Here is a 21,390-nt window from a genome sequence, read left to right as displayed (position 1 = left end):
TTTCTTTTTTGACTTTGTGTGAGTTTGGTTTAGGTATTCACATTTTATTTGCCTCATAGAAGGTGGTAGAAAGCTACTATCTTTCTCTATGCTTTGAAACTATATATTTCTATGTAGTGGGTAGAATTCACATGTGAATACATTTGGGCCCTAGGTCTTTTTGTGGGTCATCTCCTTCAGTGGTCTGCCTGATTTCTTCATCTGAGATTGTTTAATTTAGGTTGTTTAATTCTTATTAATTTTTGCATTTTGTACCTTTCTTTTTCCTGCTTCTCATATTTATTAGTTGTGGATTCCTGTATATGTTTCCCTCAACTTATGACTTGAGTCAGCAAGCATTTTTAAATGCCTATGGTGTGTGAGGTGCTGTGCTGGGCACTGGGGATACCAAGAACAGCAAACAATCCCTGTTTCCAGGACCTCACAATCTAATGAGGGAAACAGCATGCAAACAATGACAGACGAGCAAGAAACATACAAAATAAATTGGAAGTAAACTCAGAGGGGAAGGCTCCAGCAGTAAGAATGATCATTAGGACTAGCTTCTTGCCTTAAAATCATAGGATCAAGGGGCAGTTAGGTGGCGCAGTAGATAGAGCAACAGCCCTGGAGTCAGGAGGACCTGAATTCAAATCAGGCCACAGACACTTGACACCAGCTGTGTGACCCTGGGCAAATCACTTAACCCCATTGCCTAGCCAAAAAAAAAATAATAATCATAGGATCTAGAATTAGATCTGGAAGAAACCTTTAAGGCCATCCAGTCTAACTCCTTTATTTTTCATAGGAGGAAACTGAGACCTGAGAGATTATGACTTGCCCAGAGTCACGTAAGTCAAACAGAGGTAGAATTTGAACTCAAGTCCTCAGATTCCAAATCCAGTATTATTTTCACTGAACCATGCTTCCTCCACTTATCTACAAAACATACAGAACAGAGATTCTGAGGTTGGGGATCAGCCTGCAATGGTGGAAGAGTGTTACTATACTATGAGCCCAATCTTCTGAGAAATCAGAAATCATAGCTCTTTCCTTTAGATTCTCAATTTAATTGACAAAGCTGTATATAGTAATCTCTGATAATTTTCTTGATTTTTTTTTACCCTTTGACATCTTTTTTATTTCTAATTTTGATGATTTGGGTTTTCTTTCTTTTTTAAATTTCACAATTGTTTATCAGTTTTTTAAAGTATTTCCAAATGCATAGCTCTTAGATTTATTTGTCATTTCTGTATTGAATTGTATTAAGCTCTGCTCTGATCTTGGTTATTTCTTTTCTGTGTTCTTTTGGTTTGTTCCTTTTCTAAGTTGTGTTTTTTTTTAAATGTGCTGATACATTTTATTTTTAGGCAAACAAACATATCTTAATACACTACTGAAAAACACTAGAGAAAGTAAATTCCCTGAAAAAAATTGATTATTGATTATTAATAAAGAGGAGGGTTACTACCTTTAACTCTGGCAGTATGATACTAACATTAACTCCTAGTATTAGGTCAGGATTTTGTTGCTCATCACTTTTCTTTTCTAAGTTTTTTAATTGTGGAAAGACTCCATTTGTTCACTTTCTTTCTCTCTTACAAAGATGTTTGGGGCTAGCTTTGGCCTATTCACATAAATTGTTATGTGAATTATCTATATTGTAATTCTCTTTGATTTAATCTATCCTTTTATACAATAATTTCCGCTTTCACCCAGTCATTATATAGTAGACAATTAAAAAAAATTTATGGGACCTACAACTTTTATTCATCGCATCATTGTTTATTACTAGGCAAGGTTTTTGGTTTTTTTCATTATTGTCTATAAATGAAGTATGCAAACTGTTTTTCTGCATTTGCCTGTGTCTTCTTTGTGGTCCAGCACATGATAAATTTTTGTAAGTTGTGTGAACAATAGAAAATAAAGTATATTCTTTAATTGTCCCGTTAAGTTCCCTCCATACATCTATGAAGTCTCATTTGCTTTAATATTCTGTTCAGTTCTGTGCCCCCCCATTCATCTTTTTGTTGAATTTATCATGGATTATTAGTACTGAAATCTTTATCATTTCAAAAAATTCTATTTCTTGCAAAGCTGTGAGCTTTTTATTTACTAATTTTGCTGTAGAATTATTAGGTCTGTATGTATTTAATATTGTTAGATTTTAATTTTGCACTGTTCCTTGCATAATATAAATGTCCTTTATCTCTTTTCATGCTTTCTGGTTTTAGTTCACCTGTCTTTTTCATGATCTGGTGATAGAGTGGTAAATTTTAAACTACCTCTTAATTCTGAAATCTGTTTTGAGCTTTCTGAACAAAATGTTTTTTTCTGTAAGTAATCTTGTTTTTATTGGTTGAGTTTAGCACATTTGCATTTTATAATTGTTAAGCTCATTTTCATTCATTCTGTCAGAAGAGAACAAACACCTTATTCTTCTTATTTCTGGTATTAATTTAAACTTAGTAGAACCACTACTAACACCCTGGGTATTCCACCTCCACAATCCACATTACTCTGAAATTCTTCTTTTACTTATGTTTTTCTAGCCTTCCTCTTGTTTCACCCCTAATGTTTACATTCTCTAACCCACCAAAACCTATAGTCATTCTACCCTTCCCTGCTTTTCTGGGCTACCAACCCTGCTCTGGTCACACTCTTCTTTCAAAATCTCAATCCTTTAGTTAACCAGTTAAACGTTGCATTGCCCCTTGGCTCTTTAATCCCTTTCTCCTTTGTCTTGTTGTCTATTATCTCACTTTGCCTGGTGTTTCATACATTATCTGCCTTCTCCACTATTGCTGGGTCAATGCTGCTGAAGGCCAGCCCACAGTAATGCTGACTAGTTCCACTACAGATTTATGTTATCCAATCTTATTGGGTCATTACTGCTATATGCCAATCATTTTACTCTTTTCCATAAAAATATCACATTTCTCACCCCCATATATCTACACCATCTCTGTATTGACTGCTTCTTCTCAACAGGAGACCTCACCTTCTTCTTAGGTGGAAAAATTGAGGCCATCCCTCTTGAGCCCCCTCCTCACCAATTCCAGACATTAGATCACCTCAGCATCATCTCCATAATCCCTTCCCTAACCCTGATGCATTGATGTGCCCCAGGGCTCCATCCTGGTCTCACTCCTCTCTGTGTACGTTCCCTTGGTGATCTCATTAGCTTTCATGCATTCAATTATCACACATCACTGCCTCTTCCTGGATTCCTCTAACCATAGGCGTCTCACAGATGTGTCTTGGTTCCTCTTCTCTTCTCTCTCTGTATTACTTCACTTGGTGATCTCATCAATTCCCATGGATTTAATTATCATCTATATGCCGATCATTCCCAAATCTACCTTTTCTGCGCCAATTCCTCTGCTGACCTCTAATCTCACATTTCCAACAGCTTTTCAGACATCTTGAACTGGATTTCCAGTAGACATCTTAACCTCAACATGTCCAAAACTGAATTCATTATCTTTTCCCCAGACCCTCCCCCTCCTACCTTCCCTATTTACTGTAGAATAAACATAGAAGTCATCCTGGACTCTCACCATCTCTCACCCCCCACATCTAAGCGGTTGCCAAGGCCTGTTGATTTCATCTTTGCAACCTTTTCAGAATATGGCCTCTTCTCTCCTGATATTCCCATCTTTCCCCAATCGACCTTCATAACCTCATGCTTGGATTGTTGCAAAACCTGCCGGTGGGTCTGCCTGCCTCAAGTGTCCTCCTACTCCAGTCCATCCTCCATTCAGCCACTAAAATGATTTTCCTAAGATACAAGTCCGATTATGTCACCTACTCAATAAACTCTAGTGTTTCCTATTGCCCCCAAGATCAAATACAAAATACTTTTTGTCATTCAGTGACCTTCATAACTTTCCCCTCTCCTACCTTTCCAGTCTTCCTACACCTTACTTCCCAACATGTACTCTTCTATCCAGTGACACTGGCCTCCTAGCTATTCCACAAACAAGACTCTCTACTTCTTGTCTCTGGACATTCTCTCTGGCTGTCTCCCACACCTAGAATACTCTCCCTTCTCTGCTCTGACTACTGACCTCCCTGGCTTCTGTTAAGTCCCAACTGAAATCCCACCTTCTATAGTAAATCTTCCCCGACTCTCTAATTCCAGTGTTTTCCTACTTTTAATTATTTCCCATTTATTCTCTATGTAGCTTGCTTTGCATATATTTGTTTGCATTTTGTCTCCCCAGTTAGATTGTAAGCTCTTTGAGAACAAGGACTGTTTCTTGCCTCTTTTTGTATCCCAAACTCTTAGAACAATGCCAGGCACATAGTAAGTGCTTAATAGATGTTTATTGAACAGGTGACTACCAAATTTATATATCCATATCTCATCTCTCTCCTGAACTTGTGTTCTGAATCTCTAAATATCTATTTAACATTCCTATTTGAATGTCACATAAGCATCTGAAACTCAACATGTTGAAAACAGAAATTATCTTTTCTCTATCCCTCCTAGCTTCCTTATTTCTGTTAAAGGGACCACCACACTTCTGGTAACCAGGGTCTGCAACCTTATTTTCAGTTCTTCACCCTCATTCACTCACTCCCATAGCCAGTCTATTGCCAAGTTGTGTTGATTCTATGTCCTCTCACATCAATCCCCTTCTCTCTACTCGTGTCACAACTACCCTGGTCCAAACTTCAATCACTTCTCACCTACACTATTTCAATTGTCTCCTAAATGGTCTTCTTACATTTAGTCTGGCATCTCTACAATCCAATATCTGGGTGTGAAATTGATATTCCTAAATGGAGGTGTAACCAGCTCAATCTTTCAATCAGGAAGCTTCATTGATTCCCTAATGTCTTAGTTAAAATGCAAACATATGGACTCCTCTCTTTAGCATTGAAAACCCTTCATAATCGGACTCCAATTAATTCTCCAGGCTGATTACGTGTTACTTCGCCTCACGTGCTCTGTGCTACAACCAAAATAGCCTGCTTGCTGTTCCCATACATAATATTCCATCTCCCCATCTTTGTGCCTTTTACTGTAGTTATTCCCCATACCTAGATTGCTTTGCCTCTTCATTTCCAATTCTTTATATTGGTAGTTCCTCTCAAGATTCAGCCCAAATGTTAATGATTTCCTCAATTATTAGTGCCTTCTCTTGTTACCTTTTATGTATTTTTTACTGCATTTGCTTGTCTCAAAAATGTTATATCCCCAAAAAACAAGGTAAGATTCACACAAGCAGCAAGTGTCTTTTGTATTTTTAATCCCCAGTGCTTACTACAGTATATGGAACATAGTAGGCACTTAATAGATGCTTACTTATTAATAAATTGAAAACAAATTTACTATATACTACTAAATTTACTAAATGGAATTGCACACAATGCATGGCAGCTACAAATAAAGCCTGAAAAATCACTGAATTTTCCAAATGATCAGAGAGCATATAGGTCCAAATAATAGACTTAAGTGATAGATCATGACATAACAACCTCAAGATTACCTACATCCTAGAGAAATTAGAAAAACAAAAGATCTCTGGGCGATCCATTTTAGGAAATCATCAAATATATTTTCCTAGAATTAGTTAAAAACATTTGGAGAAATAAAAACAGAAGGAATTGACAATATGTTCTCGAGGAGGAAACCAAGATCTAACACACCTGTTAATATTATATTTAAATTCCAAAGCTACAGTGATAAGGGGGGAAAATACCATAAGCCTAAAGAAGATGTAAAGATATCATTTGCCAAGGGACAATAATTAAAATCACAGTCAAATAAAAATTTTTAGGGATGCCTTTTGCTTTTACTAATGTGAATAGTTGATTTTATTAATAAAATGACAATTTTATTAATTTAGTATTTAGTATTAATTTCTGAATATGCCTCCTCACCAGTAAACTTTTTTTTTAATAATGAAGATTTTTAAAAGCAACATTTCAGCAAAACAAACCAGACACTGTGTCTGATAGCGTATTTTACCTTTCACATATATAATTTCCTTATCTTTTAAAAAAAATGGAGGTAGTGCAGGCAGGTGCATTTTTCTATCTTTTCTCTAAGGCCAAGCATGGTCATTATTACACATTTCACATAAGGTTACACTGTACTGATCTTTCTATTTACTTGATAATAGCCATTCTGTATCTTAGCTTCCGTTTACTCATTCCCTTCTGCACCAAATCACAAGATTCTACCATTGTTTTGCTGAATTTGTTAGATTTGTTGTTTGTCTACCTTAATTTGAACTTCTTTCTCAAAGATAGAGGAGCATAGCTTTGGAATTATCCCACTCCCCTACTGACCCTCCTTTTTCTTTGTTTCTGTTTTTCTGAAGCACTCTTCTGAAACTTTTAGTGATTTAGCTAATACTATACTTACAGTTCTCATGCTGCTTTTTATCATGTTTGTTTAAATACTTATCTTTCTCTTTTTCTTAGGAAATTATTAGTTCAAGTATTTCATTGGAGTGGCTATGTCTCTTTATAAACTTCTCAACATCAGCAACTATCCAAATTCTTTTGAGTTTTGCTAGAGAAAATAATTCTGCATTTATGCTCACATATCTTTGTCAGCTTCTGTGTCCTTGATTTTTTCTCCTTGAAAAACCAACTGTGATTTGTGTATGTGTGTGGCGGGGGGGAGGGTAATGGAAAGCTAGAAACAAAGTGAATGGCCATTGATTGGGAAATCATCAATAAATGGTGGTATGTGAGTATAATGAAATATCATTTTACCATTATTATCTTGGTAGGTTTTTAGTATGTGTGTATTTTTTTTTAAAGCTGCCCTGTTTGGGGGCTAGGATATGAGGAATCCAGTTCCTTTGGTCCTTTCATTCTAACATCTTGGATCCATCTCCCAAGCCTGCATGTCATTTTGAGATGAGCAACTGTCTGGTTACTCCCTCTCGTCTTGTACTTGTGATGTTGATTTTTTTTTTTTTGAGTATAAGATTTTACATTTACCCCTATTAAATTTCACCACTGTCATCCACTGTTGTAGCCCATTGAATTCTTTTGGGGAGCCCAACTTTGGCCCCTGATATGTTAACTCTCTGAATTTGATAAGGATGCCTTTGCATGAGTCATAAGAGCTGTGCCAGGTGGAAAGAAATAAGCATTCATGTTCCTTAAGCACTGACCTCTCATGCAGAATACAACAAGAATGATAGTTGAGGTGGGAGACTCAGGCAGGGGATCTGTACAGAAAGGGAATCCAGTAATTGAATAGACTAACAATGTGGTATCCTGTTGCCCCCTGGTGGTCAGTACTTAGTGAATGAATGGATGAATGAAAACATTTATTAAGCGTTTGCTATGTGCCTAACACCCTGGGCTTATAGGTACAAAAGCAAAGACTGTCCCTTCCTTCCCCACCCCCATCCACCCCAGGAGGAAGAATAATGAAGAAAACCATACTCTCTGGGAGTGGTGGTTAGAGAAGGGAAACTTGGTCCAGAAAGTTAAGAAATGGTGAGTGGGACCCTAAGGAAAAAGATTGACACACCCCATTTGGAAACAATGGCAGAGCTGATTAAGTCATTGTTCAAGGTTCCAGAAATAACTGTAACTCTATCCTTAAAATACAAGTCCCACAGCTAGAGTTATTTCTAGATCATATCTTCTAATTCTATAACCCCTTATATTTTTTTAAGTTACTTATTATAGATAAGGTAGACCGTACATGTACTCTTTCTATTTTAAAGATGAGGAAACTGAAATTTATAGAGAAATGAAAGATCATTGGATAATAGATTTAAATCTGGAGCTTGATGATTATAGAAAAACATGGATAAACTTGCATGAAATAATGAAGAGTGAAATGAGCAGAACCAAGAGAACATTGTATGCAGTAGTAGTAACATTGTTTTAAGAACAACTTTGAGGGACTAAATAATTTTGACTATGACAAATAACCAAATTTACTACAAGGACCCTGTGAAGGAAGACACTGTCTGCATCCAGAGAAAGAACTGATAAATAGAATGATTTTACATATATATACACTTGTTCATTTTTAATGGTAGCCATCTTGGGGGATAGGGGGAAGTTCCATGATAACTTTATCATATATTTAAAAGGAATAGCAAGTTGCATGTAATAGATTTGCAGTTTCATATGCAGTCATCTTTTTTTTTCTATTTTACTGTGTTATGGAAATGATTATTTTATTTGTTGAGTTCAGAATAAAATAAATTAATTTTTTTAGAAATCTGGAAGGGACCTTCAGTCAATCAGTAAAAATTTTAAGTACCTATTATGTGTCAGGCACTGTGTTAATGTAAAGTTTGTAGAGGCCATTGATTTTTACTCTCATTTTACAAATAAGGAAATTTGGGCTCAGTGAAATGGCCAGGCTGGGACTTAAGTAAGTAGCTTGCCTTAAAATGCTGCTTTCTTTCTACTAGTTAGAATTCTAGTTCTACTCCTCACAAATTGTGTGACCTTGAGCAATTCACTGTCCTCTCTTTAAACTTCAGTTTCTTCTTTAGAGTTTGGGGGGGGAGGCGTTACTCATCTCAGTTGTCCTCCCGGTCAACGGTCCTCCCCACCTTTAAATCCTATGCTTATGACTTGCTTACAGTCACATGGCTAACAAGGAGTGGAACTGGTATAAGTAAATGCAGATTAAACAAAATCAGAAAGTAGAATTTATGATGAACATGTTGAACTCAGAATAACTTTCCTATCTTCAGACCAAATATGAAAGACTGTATTCCAGGATGCCTATGAGAAGAATTATGGAGGCTCTGAGCTGATGTTAATAATAAGGTACTGATTTAGTTTCTACTGAGGCCCATGCTTGGGCATGGGACATTTCTATCCACAGCTTCTAGTAGGATGAGAAAGGCTGTGGAAAAATTCTGAAGTAGATGAGCAAAATGACTTGAAATCTAAAATGGATTTTTTAAAGCTATTTAGAATGAGGCACTGATGAGGTAAAGATAATACACTGGAATTTCATATTGGAAAGTACATCAAAGTCATCTAGTCCAATCTCCCAACTATTATAAGGATCACTTCTGCAGCATCCCCTAGAAGTGGTTGTTCAACTAAACATTGAAAACCTTCATTGATTCTGAAGAATACACTACCACTTGAGGTAGCCTCTTCACCTTTGAGAGAGGTCTAATTTTTCAGAAGTTTCTTCTTATTGAGTTTCATCTTGATAGTTGAAACCTGCCTCTTTAAATTTTCTCTTCTCCAGGCTGTGTTATGATGAAAATTTGGGAGAAGTAAAAGAGAAACTGAGGCACAAAGTTTCCAAGCATGATCATTTTATTAGTATAGCTAGAAAATACCAATACATTGGATCCAAGACTCTTTAGTAGTCAAGGATTCATCTGACAGTCAGAACAACTCTTTAATAGCATTTACACAGTGATCGTACAGACATGTTTCACTCTTATTGGTTGAAGCTGCTTACATCAGTTCCTCACCAGGTAGAGCAACGTCCCACAACAAACATCCTTTGGAAATTCTTATGGTGGGCAAACATCTTATCACCAGATTGACTCATCTTCTCCCTATGGTCAGCAAAAGCTCACAGATGAGAATTTTTGTGGTTGGATTTTAACCCATAGGAATAGGGAAGTTAAACTCTTATAGATTTTACTAATAAGGCCTATACAGTCAAGTCTGAATTTGATTCACAAATATTGATTCTGATTAGATACAATTCTCAATCAATAATTAAATCATGGAATTTTAATTATATCATTTTGCAATAGACAACTGAAATTACAAGTTTAAAGGAGCTCGAACTCACATAATGAGGGGGTCAACCAATACATTGTGGATTGATTTTTGATACATAATAAATTGAAAATGATACAAAATAAGGTGAGGTATCAATTTTCAATTTCACATTTCCACCTTTGGTTCTTTGAGACTTGTCTCCAATGAATTACCATCTATAAATCAAATTAATATGATTAGAATGATCAGAATCCGCTGGAATTAAATTAGCAATGGGGCAATAGAGAGCAATAATTAAAGGGTTCAGCATTTTATGGAAGGCCAGTCATAAGAGATTTGATTATTACTGCTGCTGATGATGTTAGAAATGAATCAGCAAAAGGTGATAAGTCTCTCATGCCTTCTCCATCTGCGTGTCATAGTAGCTAGACAGGAACAGGCTCCCTTAACTCAAGAGTGCTTTGATGAGCAGGCTAAAGCCTTGTTACCTAAGGCCAGTGCATTGACAGCATCCACTGGGGGCAGTCCCCTTCCATAAGCTAACTTTACAGGGACAGTAGTGTGTAGGAAAGGAAGATTTTACATGTGTTCTAGGTAATACAATTCTCAAGTGCCTTTGTACCCCTATAGCGCACTTCCAATGTCCATTTAATCTCCAGTTGAGTTTCTAATGTCTCAGGTTTTCATGTGGTTCCTGGAAACAACTTCTCATGATTCCATTCTGGAGTAGGTCTTAATTGATGGCAGCTCTGAAGGTGGGTCTTTGTAGAAGGGCTCCTTGTCTGGTTCAAAGGTACTTGCAGAGTTCCTAGGTGTTCTTGCTATAACCTTTTACAAAACAGATCTTAATACAATTTAGTAGCTAATTGAGGTGGTGAACTATAGAACATCAAATATGGAACCCACACTTGAAACTTCAGAGAATTTAAGTCCCATGTGTCTCTGACTGTTTTATCCAAACCTTGTATCTTATATGAAGACTGCTATCAATCCTAAAAAAAGAAATTCATGAGGGCCTGACTTGTAAAATGAACCCTTTGTGTGTTAAATCATTTGTATTTGAGAGCCAATGTTGTGAACACATATATCTTGTTACTACTGAAAATTGTATACTCCATTTAATTTCAAAAAATTTTACCTTCATCTTTTATCTATCTTTATCTAAATCTAATTCTAATTCATTCTCCCCTTAGGAAAATATTATAATCATATTAACATAATAAAAGGATGTTGTAGTATCAATCTCCTATAAACTATAACTATCAACTCTAAAAATATGACTCATGTGGTGGGTTAAGAAAACCTTAGGAGATCAGGCAAAATGTCTTCTTTATTGTTAATAAGGTTAAGCATTGAATGGTCTCTATTATTTGTAATTCAAATGACAATTTAAAATGATTCCTCAGTATAGTAGTAGTACTATACTAGTATATATTATTCAGTCAAAAGTCGCCAATAAGTAAGTTATCATTACTAACCATTTAAAAAAATAAATACCTCATTTAATAATTAACATAGCTAGTTAGAAAACCAGACAGCCCAATGCATAATATGACAGAACATACACAATCTCATGTATTGTAAAACAGAAAACAAAACTTCTTACAATTTGGGTGACACTAATTCAATTGAACACATTTCCACATTGCTTTACATAAAAAGTTCATTCGTTTCAGAACCTCAAAATAACTCAATAACGGTAGCCAACAATTACATAATGCTCACCACCTATCAGGCACTGTGGTAAGCACTTTACAGTTATAGGACGAGGAAGGCACTGTCTGAATCCTTCTCTTAAGATTCCAACAAAACCTTGTACACTCTAACTTACTGTATTTGTAAATAAGGCTTACCATGAGGACCTGAACAATCGTTTCCAGAAAGTATAATGGTGAAAGTTGTAGCTTTTAAAGCTAGTGGCCAAAAAAAAGTCCGTGTTTCCTCATCTTTGGGAGGAGCTGTTTGTTGGAAATAGTTGCAAAAGTTTAATGTGTTTGAGAGTTTAACTGTTCTCTGAGACTTTTGGGGCAATAAGAATTTATTACAGTCACATTGTTTTTTAAGTGATAGTCAAACCCAAATACAACTCCCTCAGCCACAACTACGGAGTTTAAGTTTCCTCCCTTTGGCTAAGAGATAGCTCCTCATTGTAGTGTCACAACATGTAATAAGCAGGGTCACTTTGGAGAAGAGGTCATCTATCTCCTTTTAAAAGTTAACCTCTATTATGCTAGAGAAGCATTTATCCACTTATTTCACAAAGAAGTTTACTTGGCAGTAATGGAGGGTATCCTCTAGAACTCAATTATGGCACAGGAAGGTCACAGACATTGGTACCTTAAAAGATGTCTTCTACTCCTCTCACATCAATAACTTACTATTACTATCTAGAGTTTTCTTCATATTTTAGCTGTTTTCCTTCCTCAATTTATAATCTAATAGCATTATATAAAAGCAAGTTCCTTTTTGATGCTGGTACTTAAACGTGTAATTTACATAATGTTGTAGAAAATTCATCTTTTTCATACTAGTCACATCTAAAGTCCAAAAATATTAGTCTTTATAAAGAAATTTGTAAGCACTTTTCTTTATCTGTGAAAGATCTTGGTTCCTAATTGCCTCTTACAAAGCTTATGATATTTTCCAATACTATAAGTTATTGAATTATTATCTCTAATTAAAAAGTTAGCAGTTAGGAATTTTAGCTTTGTCTGTCATCAAAAGAGGAGTTAATTTTCCAATGATTTTAAATTAACAGAAATCCCTATACAATGATTTCCCAAATAACAAGAAAAATTATGCCAGTGACATAAACAAGATTATGGATTTTTAGAAGAGAACACAAAATGTTTTTGTAAATATTTACAATAATTCTCCTAATAGGAGAATATATCACATGAGAGCACATTAATTTAGTGTTTGGAACAAATTTCAACTAAATCAAGTAGAGCTGTATAACCACTAATGTTAACAATTTAAAATCTCAATTTTCACAAGGGTCATTAACTACTAGGATTTCAAATGTCAGGACTCACTGTTTTTAATTAGCTTGAGCTTTAATTTTAAAAAATTAACTCAGATTGGAAAGTGATGATGAGACTTCAACTGTTAGAATGCAATCGTGAACATCACATTGGTTCTAGTTACAACAATTAAATATAAATTAAACAACAGTAAGTAGCACAGTGGAATAGAGTACTGGGCCTGCCTGGGAGCAGCAATACCTGAGTATAAATCTAGCTTTAGATACTTCCTAGCTGTGTGACCCTGGATAAGTCACTTAACCCTGTTGGCCTCTGTTTCCTTATCTGTAAAATGATCTGGAGAAGGAAATGGCAAACTATTCCAATGTCTTTACCAAGAAAACCCTAAATGGGTTCACACAGAGTTGGGCGTGACTCGAACAACTGAACACCTTTTGATAGTGTACTTATACTAAAAAGATTGATGTAGCCTTCCCTAATGACTTCAACCAATTTCACTAATTCTTATATAGTAAAACAGATTATTATCCTTTCTGATCCATAATTAAATCTGCCGAATTGGCAATGATGATTTGAGTTAGAAAGATCCTTTGCTTTATGATATAATAATTTCTTGATTTAAAGTTCCTGCTTTTATTAAAACACAGTTTTGACTTCATATAGAGTTAACAGGAATTGCATTACTGAAAAAAAGTGTCTGATGCAGACTATAATTTTCTGAAGGGCTCAGGGTTTAACTTTTTCTCTATTTCCTTTAAAATCACTCAAAAGCTAAGTCCATTTCTTCTGTTTTCCTTAACCTAATTTATAATGTATCATGTAGTAGATATTCCAAAGCACTGTGCTTTGTTTTATGATTTTATAAACTTCTAACTGATAAATTTTGTTTTATATTGTATGCTTCCTTATTTCATCCCATAAAATGTTTATTTGTCCTTAAATAATTTGCAAGTTCTACTTTGCCTTCTCAAAACTTTAGTATTTTAGAGCTATATACTCATTTTAATTGATCTTTTGTAATTTGAGCATTCATACAGACACATTAGGTGAGCACATTTAACTCCTATAATGTTATGTTCTTGTTAAATTCTGTTCTCAATAACTCTTACCCTAACTGCCTTTACAGAACATTAACTTTTATTTACTTTTCAGTAGCTTCCTGATTTTAAAGTAAATTTTTCTCTCTCTTGAGGTCAAATCAGAAACTGGGAACACTTTAGTATTTACATTCCCTTTGCAATTTGAATACTGTTATAAAACTTACCAGAAGTATGTGATCTGGGAGTCCCAATGTAGGGACCAATAACAGGGTTTGCCTGGTGTTTAAAAGCAGTAAGCACAAAAAGAAAAAAAAAAGCAGTATGCAACAGAAGGGTAAATAGACTGCAACTTGACTTACTTTTTTTCTTTTGGAAAGAGGAAACTGAATGTGGTCTCAAATTTTCCTGTTCTGCCTTTTAATCGGAAAAAATCTCATTTCCATTCTGCAATAAATTTGTCATTCCCTTTAAATACAGTTTTTAAGTGTACCTTTTAAAGAATTTACACAAAAATTAAAACTAATTCCAGCAAAAAACCTACAAACTACAAACTGCTTTGGAATGTTCTGCTGATTCAAAAGCGAAATGACTGGTCTTACTATCCTGCAGTTGGAAAAGCAGAACCCACTATAAAAGTGAGACTTGATCAGTTAGAGATCTCATATCAGTCTTTAATATTCCAACATATTACTTTCCTGTTACATAGCAAACATTTCATTTTAAGTTCTGAGTTGTGGAATTATTTAAACTCACAGAACTTTTACTCTAATTTCTCCTGTAATATTTTCCTAATTTTCTTAACACTTCTCTGAATCCCTATTTAACTGCATCTCTTTTAAACAGATTTCATGGCTATTGAAACACTTCTTAAAATTCAAACTATAACTTTAAAACCAGTTTGCAATTTAAACTTCACGTCATCCTGAAGTTTCTCCTTTTTTTTTTTAAAAAAAGTAATCTAATAGATCTGCCCATTTTTTCTATCAAACTTTACAAATTTCTGTTCCTATTTAAACAATCTCTGCAGACTGGTACCCCCAAAACTCATCAAAAGACTCATAAAGCATCCAAATCACAATTTAGAAATTTTCAGTAGAAAAATTACAATTTGGGTATAAATTTATACTCTAATTGTTTTTTTCCTTATGGGCCAGGAAAAAAAAAAGATCTTTTTAAATCTGTCTTCTGTCTCCAGCTTGGGCAGGGTTGGACATATAGAGAGAAAAGACAGGTTTTTTTTTTTTTCTGAAGACTTCTGAAAGTTTCACTTTCTATATTCCTTTTTCCTTGGCTGATCAGACTAAATGAAAAAACTAGGTTCACTTGTCAGACTACGGAACAAAAGAAACACCTGGAAAACACTTGCCAGTAAAGATTAGTGCAAAGCACAGATAAGACACTTACCCCCACACTCTAATATTCTAAATTTCTGTTTAGGTCTTCCCACTATCTTATTTTTAGTATTCTATAAGTCTAATGAAACCTCTAGCAAAATGCCCCCCTTTTTGTGCAACAAAAGCATTCCTGTTCTTGAGGTTCCCTGGCAAGGCTCAAAAAGGAGGAAGTATTTTGGTAGTGGCCAAGACTGCCTGAGGTTTCTGCCTAGGTGTCCATTTTTTTTATCTCTTCTTTCATATTTGGGCATTTCCGATATAACAAGAAAGACTTTTAATGGTATCATGTTTCCAGGCTGGGTGACATCATGGTATAAAATCACCAGCAGCTAGTCCTTCTTGTCTGAAAGAGGTTAGTTCTCTTACCATAGTGGAAGACAAATAGGGTGGAGGAGCAAAAGAGGAGGGAACAGTCAGAACAGAGTAGTCAGAAGTGAGCCCTTTAAGGAGCAGTAGGCATGTCCCATCAGACAAGGCTGGCCCACACCAAATTTAAACATGATTCATTCTTTTTGGGTGAGATTGTGCAATGGCCATTCTTAGTTTCTGTAATGTACAATAATCAAAAGTGTCAAATTTAGGCCAAAATTGTTTACCAGTTGAATCTCTAGCAGTCTTAGACCAAAGGTCACTTCATTTAATGGCTAACTGTCATTCCCAGATGAACTGGTGGCTTGCTTTGACTCTAGGATTTAAGCAGTTTTCCTGGGGGTGGGGGAACGGATTCATTTGGAAACACTAGTATCTGCCCCCACCCCTGTCACTCATAAAGGGATATTGAGTGGGAAACCAGCAGTAGCAGTCACAAGTGACTCTGAGAGGGCATTTATTAGGAAGTTGCCACAAGTGACCCTACAGTGTGCCCCCATAGAAGAGGGCATCCCCCATTCATCCCACTTAAGAAATGGAATATGACAATTCCTCCTTTCAGTTGGCTATAGGTTGTTATAGCCAGTTGTATAGAAACACGGTCTTCAGGATTGCCCTACTAGGATTTTAATAGTACAGAGGAGGACCCAGAGACTGATTCTCAATTTTGAGCCAATTTAGAAAAGCCAATTAAACTTAATGAATTTAAGTAGCCAATTGTTTTATCACTAGAAAAGCCATTTTACTTTGGCCCACTGCCACTTAAGGGAGAATTTACAACTTGGTTATAACTTGGCTGTTTTGCTTTGCCAGCTGAAAATGTAAAAAAGAAATTCCTGGTATTATGCATTTTTCTTTCATCCTTACCCCTCTTCATTAAGAATTTTACTTTCTCTTTGAAACTTTTGCTAAAAATCTAGTTCTTATAATCAGTTTTAACACTTTTTTATCAATTTAAATTCTACTTGTATAATAACTGTTGAAGTGCCCTAGAGACTTTCCTATTTTTTTTCTGTTAATAAAGATCTCCATTCAGGAGCTTACCTTGCCTCCAAGAAAATCTGGATCAAGGCCAAGCTGGTGAATCCAACCTCCAGGGTAGTCTTGAGAAGAGTTCTTCTGAGAGGCAGCTGGTGGGGGTGGAGGTGGGGGGGACCTCACTTGGTTCCCAGCTGGCTCACCAACTGTAGTGATAAAAATCTGTGTTAAAGAGAAACTGAAACACAGAGTTATAAGCATGATCAATTTATTAGTATGGCTAGCAAATACGAATAAATTGGATCTAAGACTCCTTAATAGTTAAGGATACATCTGACAGATCAGTTCTTCATAGTATTTACACAGTAATTATATAGACACATTTTAGTCCTGATTGGTTGGGGCTGTTCACAGTAGCTTCTCACCAGGTGGACCAAAATCCCATGACTAACATCCTTCAGAGAGTCTCGTGGTGGGCAGACATCCTATCACAAGATTGACTCTTCTCCCTCCATGATCGGCAAAGGCTCACAGATTAAATTTTTATGGTTGGATTTTATCCCAGAGGTATACAGAAGTTAAACTCTTATAGATTTTACTAATAGGGCTTTTGCAATCAAGTCTGAATTTGATTCACAAATATTAATTCTGACTAGATATACTGATTAGATACAATTCTCAATCAATAATTAAACCACAGAATTTCAGTTATATAATTTCACAATAGGCAACTGAAGTTTCAGGCTTAAGGGAGTTCAAAGTAACATAATGAGGGGGCCAATCAATACATAATGAATTGATTGATAATTAATACATAATAAATTGAAAATGATAGAAAATAAGATGGGGCATCAATTTTCAGTTTTACATAGGAATATACATTTTCTTCAAGTGATTCTCATATGGCATAGTTTTTTATGTACTCCCTATCATCATGGTCACCCTTCTGGGTGCATTCTGGTTTGCAAGTGATAAATTGTGACATGGAAGCAAAATATTATGGTAGCTAGATAGACCATCCATCCAAAGTCCATCCATGCTGTCAATTGTGAGAGAAAATGGGAAGGAGCTAGGTGGTACAATTGCTATAATGTTAGATTTGAAGTCAGAAAAATCTGAGTTCAAATCCTGTTTCAGAAACTTATTAGCTGTGTGACTATGGACAAGTCTTTGATCTGTCAGATGTATCCTTGACTACTAAAGAGTCTTGGATCCAATTTATTGATATTTGCTAGCCATACTAATAAGTTGATCTGCTTATAACTTTGTGCATCAGTTTCTCTTTAACACATATTTTTATGACTACAGTTGGTGAACCAGCTAGGAACTGAGTGAGGGCCCCCAGTCCCCCAGACTGCCTCTCAGAAAATTTCTTCTCAAACTTTTGTCTACCTGTTTTCTAAAGTGCAAAATTGGCTTAATAATAGCACCTACTTCACCAGTTGTTGAGAAGACTAAATAAGATAGCATATATGTATGTGTATATAGCACTATATAGATGCTATCTTTATATAGCTCAGCATGACATCACTAAAACTTATCATTATCATCATCTAGGGGGATAACTTAACTTATTTATGGTTTGTTTCACAGGTACCTTGATCGATATTTGGAGGAATTCATGACGTCTGCTGAGAAGTACTTCATGGTTGGCCAGAGAGTCATATTTTACATCATGGTGGATGACTACTCTAAGATACCTTGGATACAGCTGGGTCCCCTTCGTACATTCAAAGTATTTGAAATCAACAGAGAGAAGAGGTGGCAGGATATTAGCATGATGCGTATGAAAATCATTGGGGAACACATTATAAATCACATCCAGTATGAAGTTGACTTCCTCTTCTGCATGGATGTGGATCAGATCTTCAAGGATGATTTTGGGGTGGAGACTCTGGGTGAGTCAGTAGCTCAACTCCAGGCATGGTGGTATAAGGCTGATCCCAGTGAGTTCACTTATGAGAGAAGGCCTGAGTCTGCAGCATACATCCCTTTTGGCCAGGGAGATTTCTATTACCATGCAGCCATTTTTGGTGGCACACCCCTTCGGGTTTTGAACCTCACCCAGGAATGCTTCAAGGGAATTCTTCAGGACAAGAAAAATGACATTGAAGCTGAGTGGCATGATGAAAGCCATCTCAACAAGTATTTCCTTCTCAATAAACCCACAAAAATCTTATCACCAGAATACTGCTGGGATTACCATATAGGCACCTCCTCAGACATTAGACTTGTCAAGATTGCTTGGCAGTCAAAAGAGTATAATGTGGTGAGAAATAACTCCTGATATTTTTGATGGGATGGTATTAAGTTTCTGGATTAGAGTGCCTACCATTCTGGCTAATTCCTCAAAGCAGTTGCACTTAAAAAAAAAGTAAAGCCAAAAAAATTACAAAAAGTCATCACCTCACTCAAAAGCAAATTCACAAAACCTCTTTTTTCTTTATAATTTTCAATCTTCTGCATGGGTGATACTGGATAAAGAACCTATCTATGGAAATTAGATGTAAATACACACTGATTTTTTTAATCTACTGTGGGTAATGGGGAAATATTTTGACCTTAATAAAATATGACTAAATAGATTATGTCATAAATATGCAAAGCCAGAAACACTCTTATTCTGTAAGTAAAATTCAACCATCCAAAAGTTGGTAAGGAAGGTCTAAGTCATGGATTGGTTCCTTATGACTTTGTAATGTGTCGCTGTCTTCAGCCAGCCTGAAGAAGGATGGTGACATCTGGCCTGTGCCAATACTTTATAAGTACTATGGGCTATGACACAACCCAAGTTTACAATTCTTAGATGACTATCAATGGCACATTACCTGAACCCATTTGAGGACTGTGGTCATTCCTGATCAGATAGTGATGTATTCATCTGCAAAGTTTGTAAAAATATTAGGAGACACAACTATCTGAACATGAGTTTTCATAATGGTGCCCAGGGGTTTTATTTCAATGACTCTTCCAGGACTAGGTATTAAACATCTATTCAGCAAGAGGCAGATTAGCTCCTAAGTGAGTGTTAAGTCATCTTTAGGGGCCAGAAAATATAAAATAAGAGTCTGGTGACTGGTCTGTGGCACTGCTACATTAGATCCCGTTGGTGCACTGAACATGTTGGAGATATGAGACTGGTGTTTGATGACCTGTGTTACAGGAGTGAGGAAGGTATCCTTACTTCCAGTGGACACAACAAATTCACAGGGCTACCTAATGACTCTCAATGGCCAGTGTTTCCTTCTGCGTGTGTTGTTTCATACTTGCCCCAATTATAGTTTCCACCTTGTAGTTTTCACACTGTGAGTGAGGAGAAGAAGTTGAGAGAAAGTAGAGACAGAGAGGGCCAATGGAGATTAGAAGGAGAGGGCAAGAAACTTTAAGTTCTTTACCCTGGACTTCCTCCAAACAAGAGAAAGCCTATGGAAATGCTCTATTATTTAATTATCACTGCCAGTGCCACTTGGACCACTTCAAGGGATTGGATAATGTCTTAGTGAGCATCCAGGGTAAAAGAAGCAAAAGACACCAAGTGAATGACTGTAGGCCCTCAAAAATGGAATTCCATGTGAATTATTATGAAAGCAAATACAGATGGCAATGTTAGCCTTTCCAATAGCCATCATTCTGGCAAAAGACATCAGTATCCTCTGAGAGAGACTATAAATGTCCTTAGATCTCATTGGTAATTGAGCCACTAGCTCACTGAGAAGGCAGGAGAAGGAATGTATGTTGATATTTATTTTCCTAGCTTTCTCATGTGTTCCAGCTCAAATTATTTTCCGTATCCAAATAAGTTCCTCAAGGACCTATTTGTCATTGCATATATTGTGCTAACTACTGTGCAGGGGCTACTTTGACACAGTGTAACAGTGGTTAACATGAACATTCTCCTGTTCCTCTCCCTATCTAACACTTTCTTTGTAAAAATAATAATAATAAAATTTTAAATACCTGCAGGGGAAAATAGATCATATGTCAGTCAAAGCCCTCTTGAGCTCCGTAAATATTAGTCAATCCATTTTAGACTAAATTTGGATGAAGAAGGACTAAGCTATCCACCCTGTACTCAACATGATGTATCCTGAGTGTTTTGGTATCAGGTTTAAGAGGCAACTTTAAGGGGAGTTGATGATTAGTTTTCTTTTGCTTTTTTTTTTTTTTAAGGAAAGAGTCATTGGAATTCCAATTGAAACAAATTCAGTATATCTTTAATGATTGCTCTTAAGAGCTTTTAATATCATTTAAGATGTAAAACAAAATAAATTATTTTCTCAGAATGTACTGGTGTGTTCATTGATTATGCATGCCACAATCAGCCACTTCATCGTTTTTCACAGAACTGACCTCCTGGATTTCATTGCCTCCAGTAACTAATCTTCCTGCAAAATTTCATCAACTCTGAAAAATCTTATCTCTTTCATGTATCCCCTTCCCTGGGATCCTTCCTTCTATCTGATTGGAGAAGGTGGAGGGTGAATATCTGAGAGTTCTTCCCATTTCCTCCATTTAAGAAAGAGGCCCAGGGCAGCCCTCTCATCATTTCTTAGCTGCCTGTGTGTCTTCATTGTATTCTAATGTTAAGTGCCTTTTCCCTTCTCCTCCTTTTGGCTTCTTTTTATGTGTTGTCTTTCCCTATTATGCTGTGAGCTCCTTGAGAGCAGAGACGATCTTTTTGCCTTTCTTTGTATCTCTGACACTTAGCACAGTACCTGGCACATAGTAGATGGTTTTAATAAGTGTTCATTGCCTGTATGCATGCATCTCTTTCCTAAGGAATTGAGAATTGACAGTATTGGTGGTACTCTCAGGGGATGAAATTGGCCGTATTGAATTTGGGGTTCAGTTCATTTTAGGGCTCTGCAGGTTTGTATAATCATTAATAGGTAGAATATAAAAATTAGATGAAAAAATAGAGCTAGAAGAATACCACTGAAGTGAGTG

At 36.0% G+C, this 21,390-nt stretch overlaps 1 protein-coding gene across 6 annotated transcripts in view; it reads left to right on the top strand.

Annotated features, from left to right (window-relative positions):
- LOC114047054 (N-acetyllactosaminide alpha-1,3-galactosyltransferase-like) overlaps positions 1-20,726 on the top strand; it is a 124,490-nt gene extending 103,764 nt beyond the window's left edge. For all 6 annotated transcript variants that reach the window (XM_027867738.1, XM_027867737.1, XM_027867739.1 and 3 more), the window contains one exon: positions 18,037-20,726. In XM_027867738.1, coding sequence (XP_027723539.1) covers positions 18,037-18,730 — 694 coding nt within the window. In that variant the 3' untranslated portion in view covers positions 18,731-20,726. The remainder of the gene's footprint in view (positions 1-18,036) is intronic.
- The last annotated feature ends 664 nt before the right edge of the window (positions 20,727-21,390 follow it).

The sequence above is a fragment of the Vombatus ursinus genome, unplaced genomic scaffold (assembly GCF_900497805.2).
Source record: "Vombatus ursinus unplaced genomic scaffold, bare-nosed wombat genome assembly UNPS02014786.1, whole genome shotgun sequence".
Taxonomy (NCBI): domain Eukaryota; kingdom Metazoa; phylum Chordata; class Mammalia; order Diprotodontia; family Vombatidae; genus Vombatus; species Vombatus ursinus.
The sequence above is the reverse complement of the archived record's forward strand: the minus strand, read 5'-3'. Positions and strand labels throughout refer to the sequence as shown.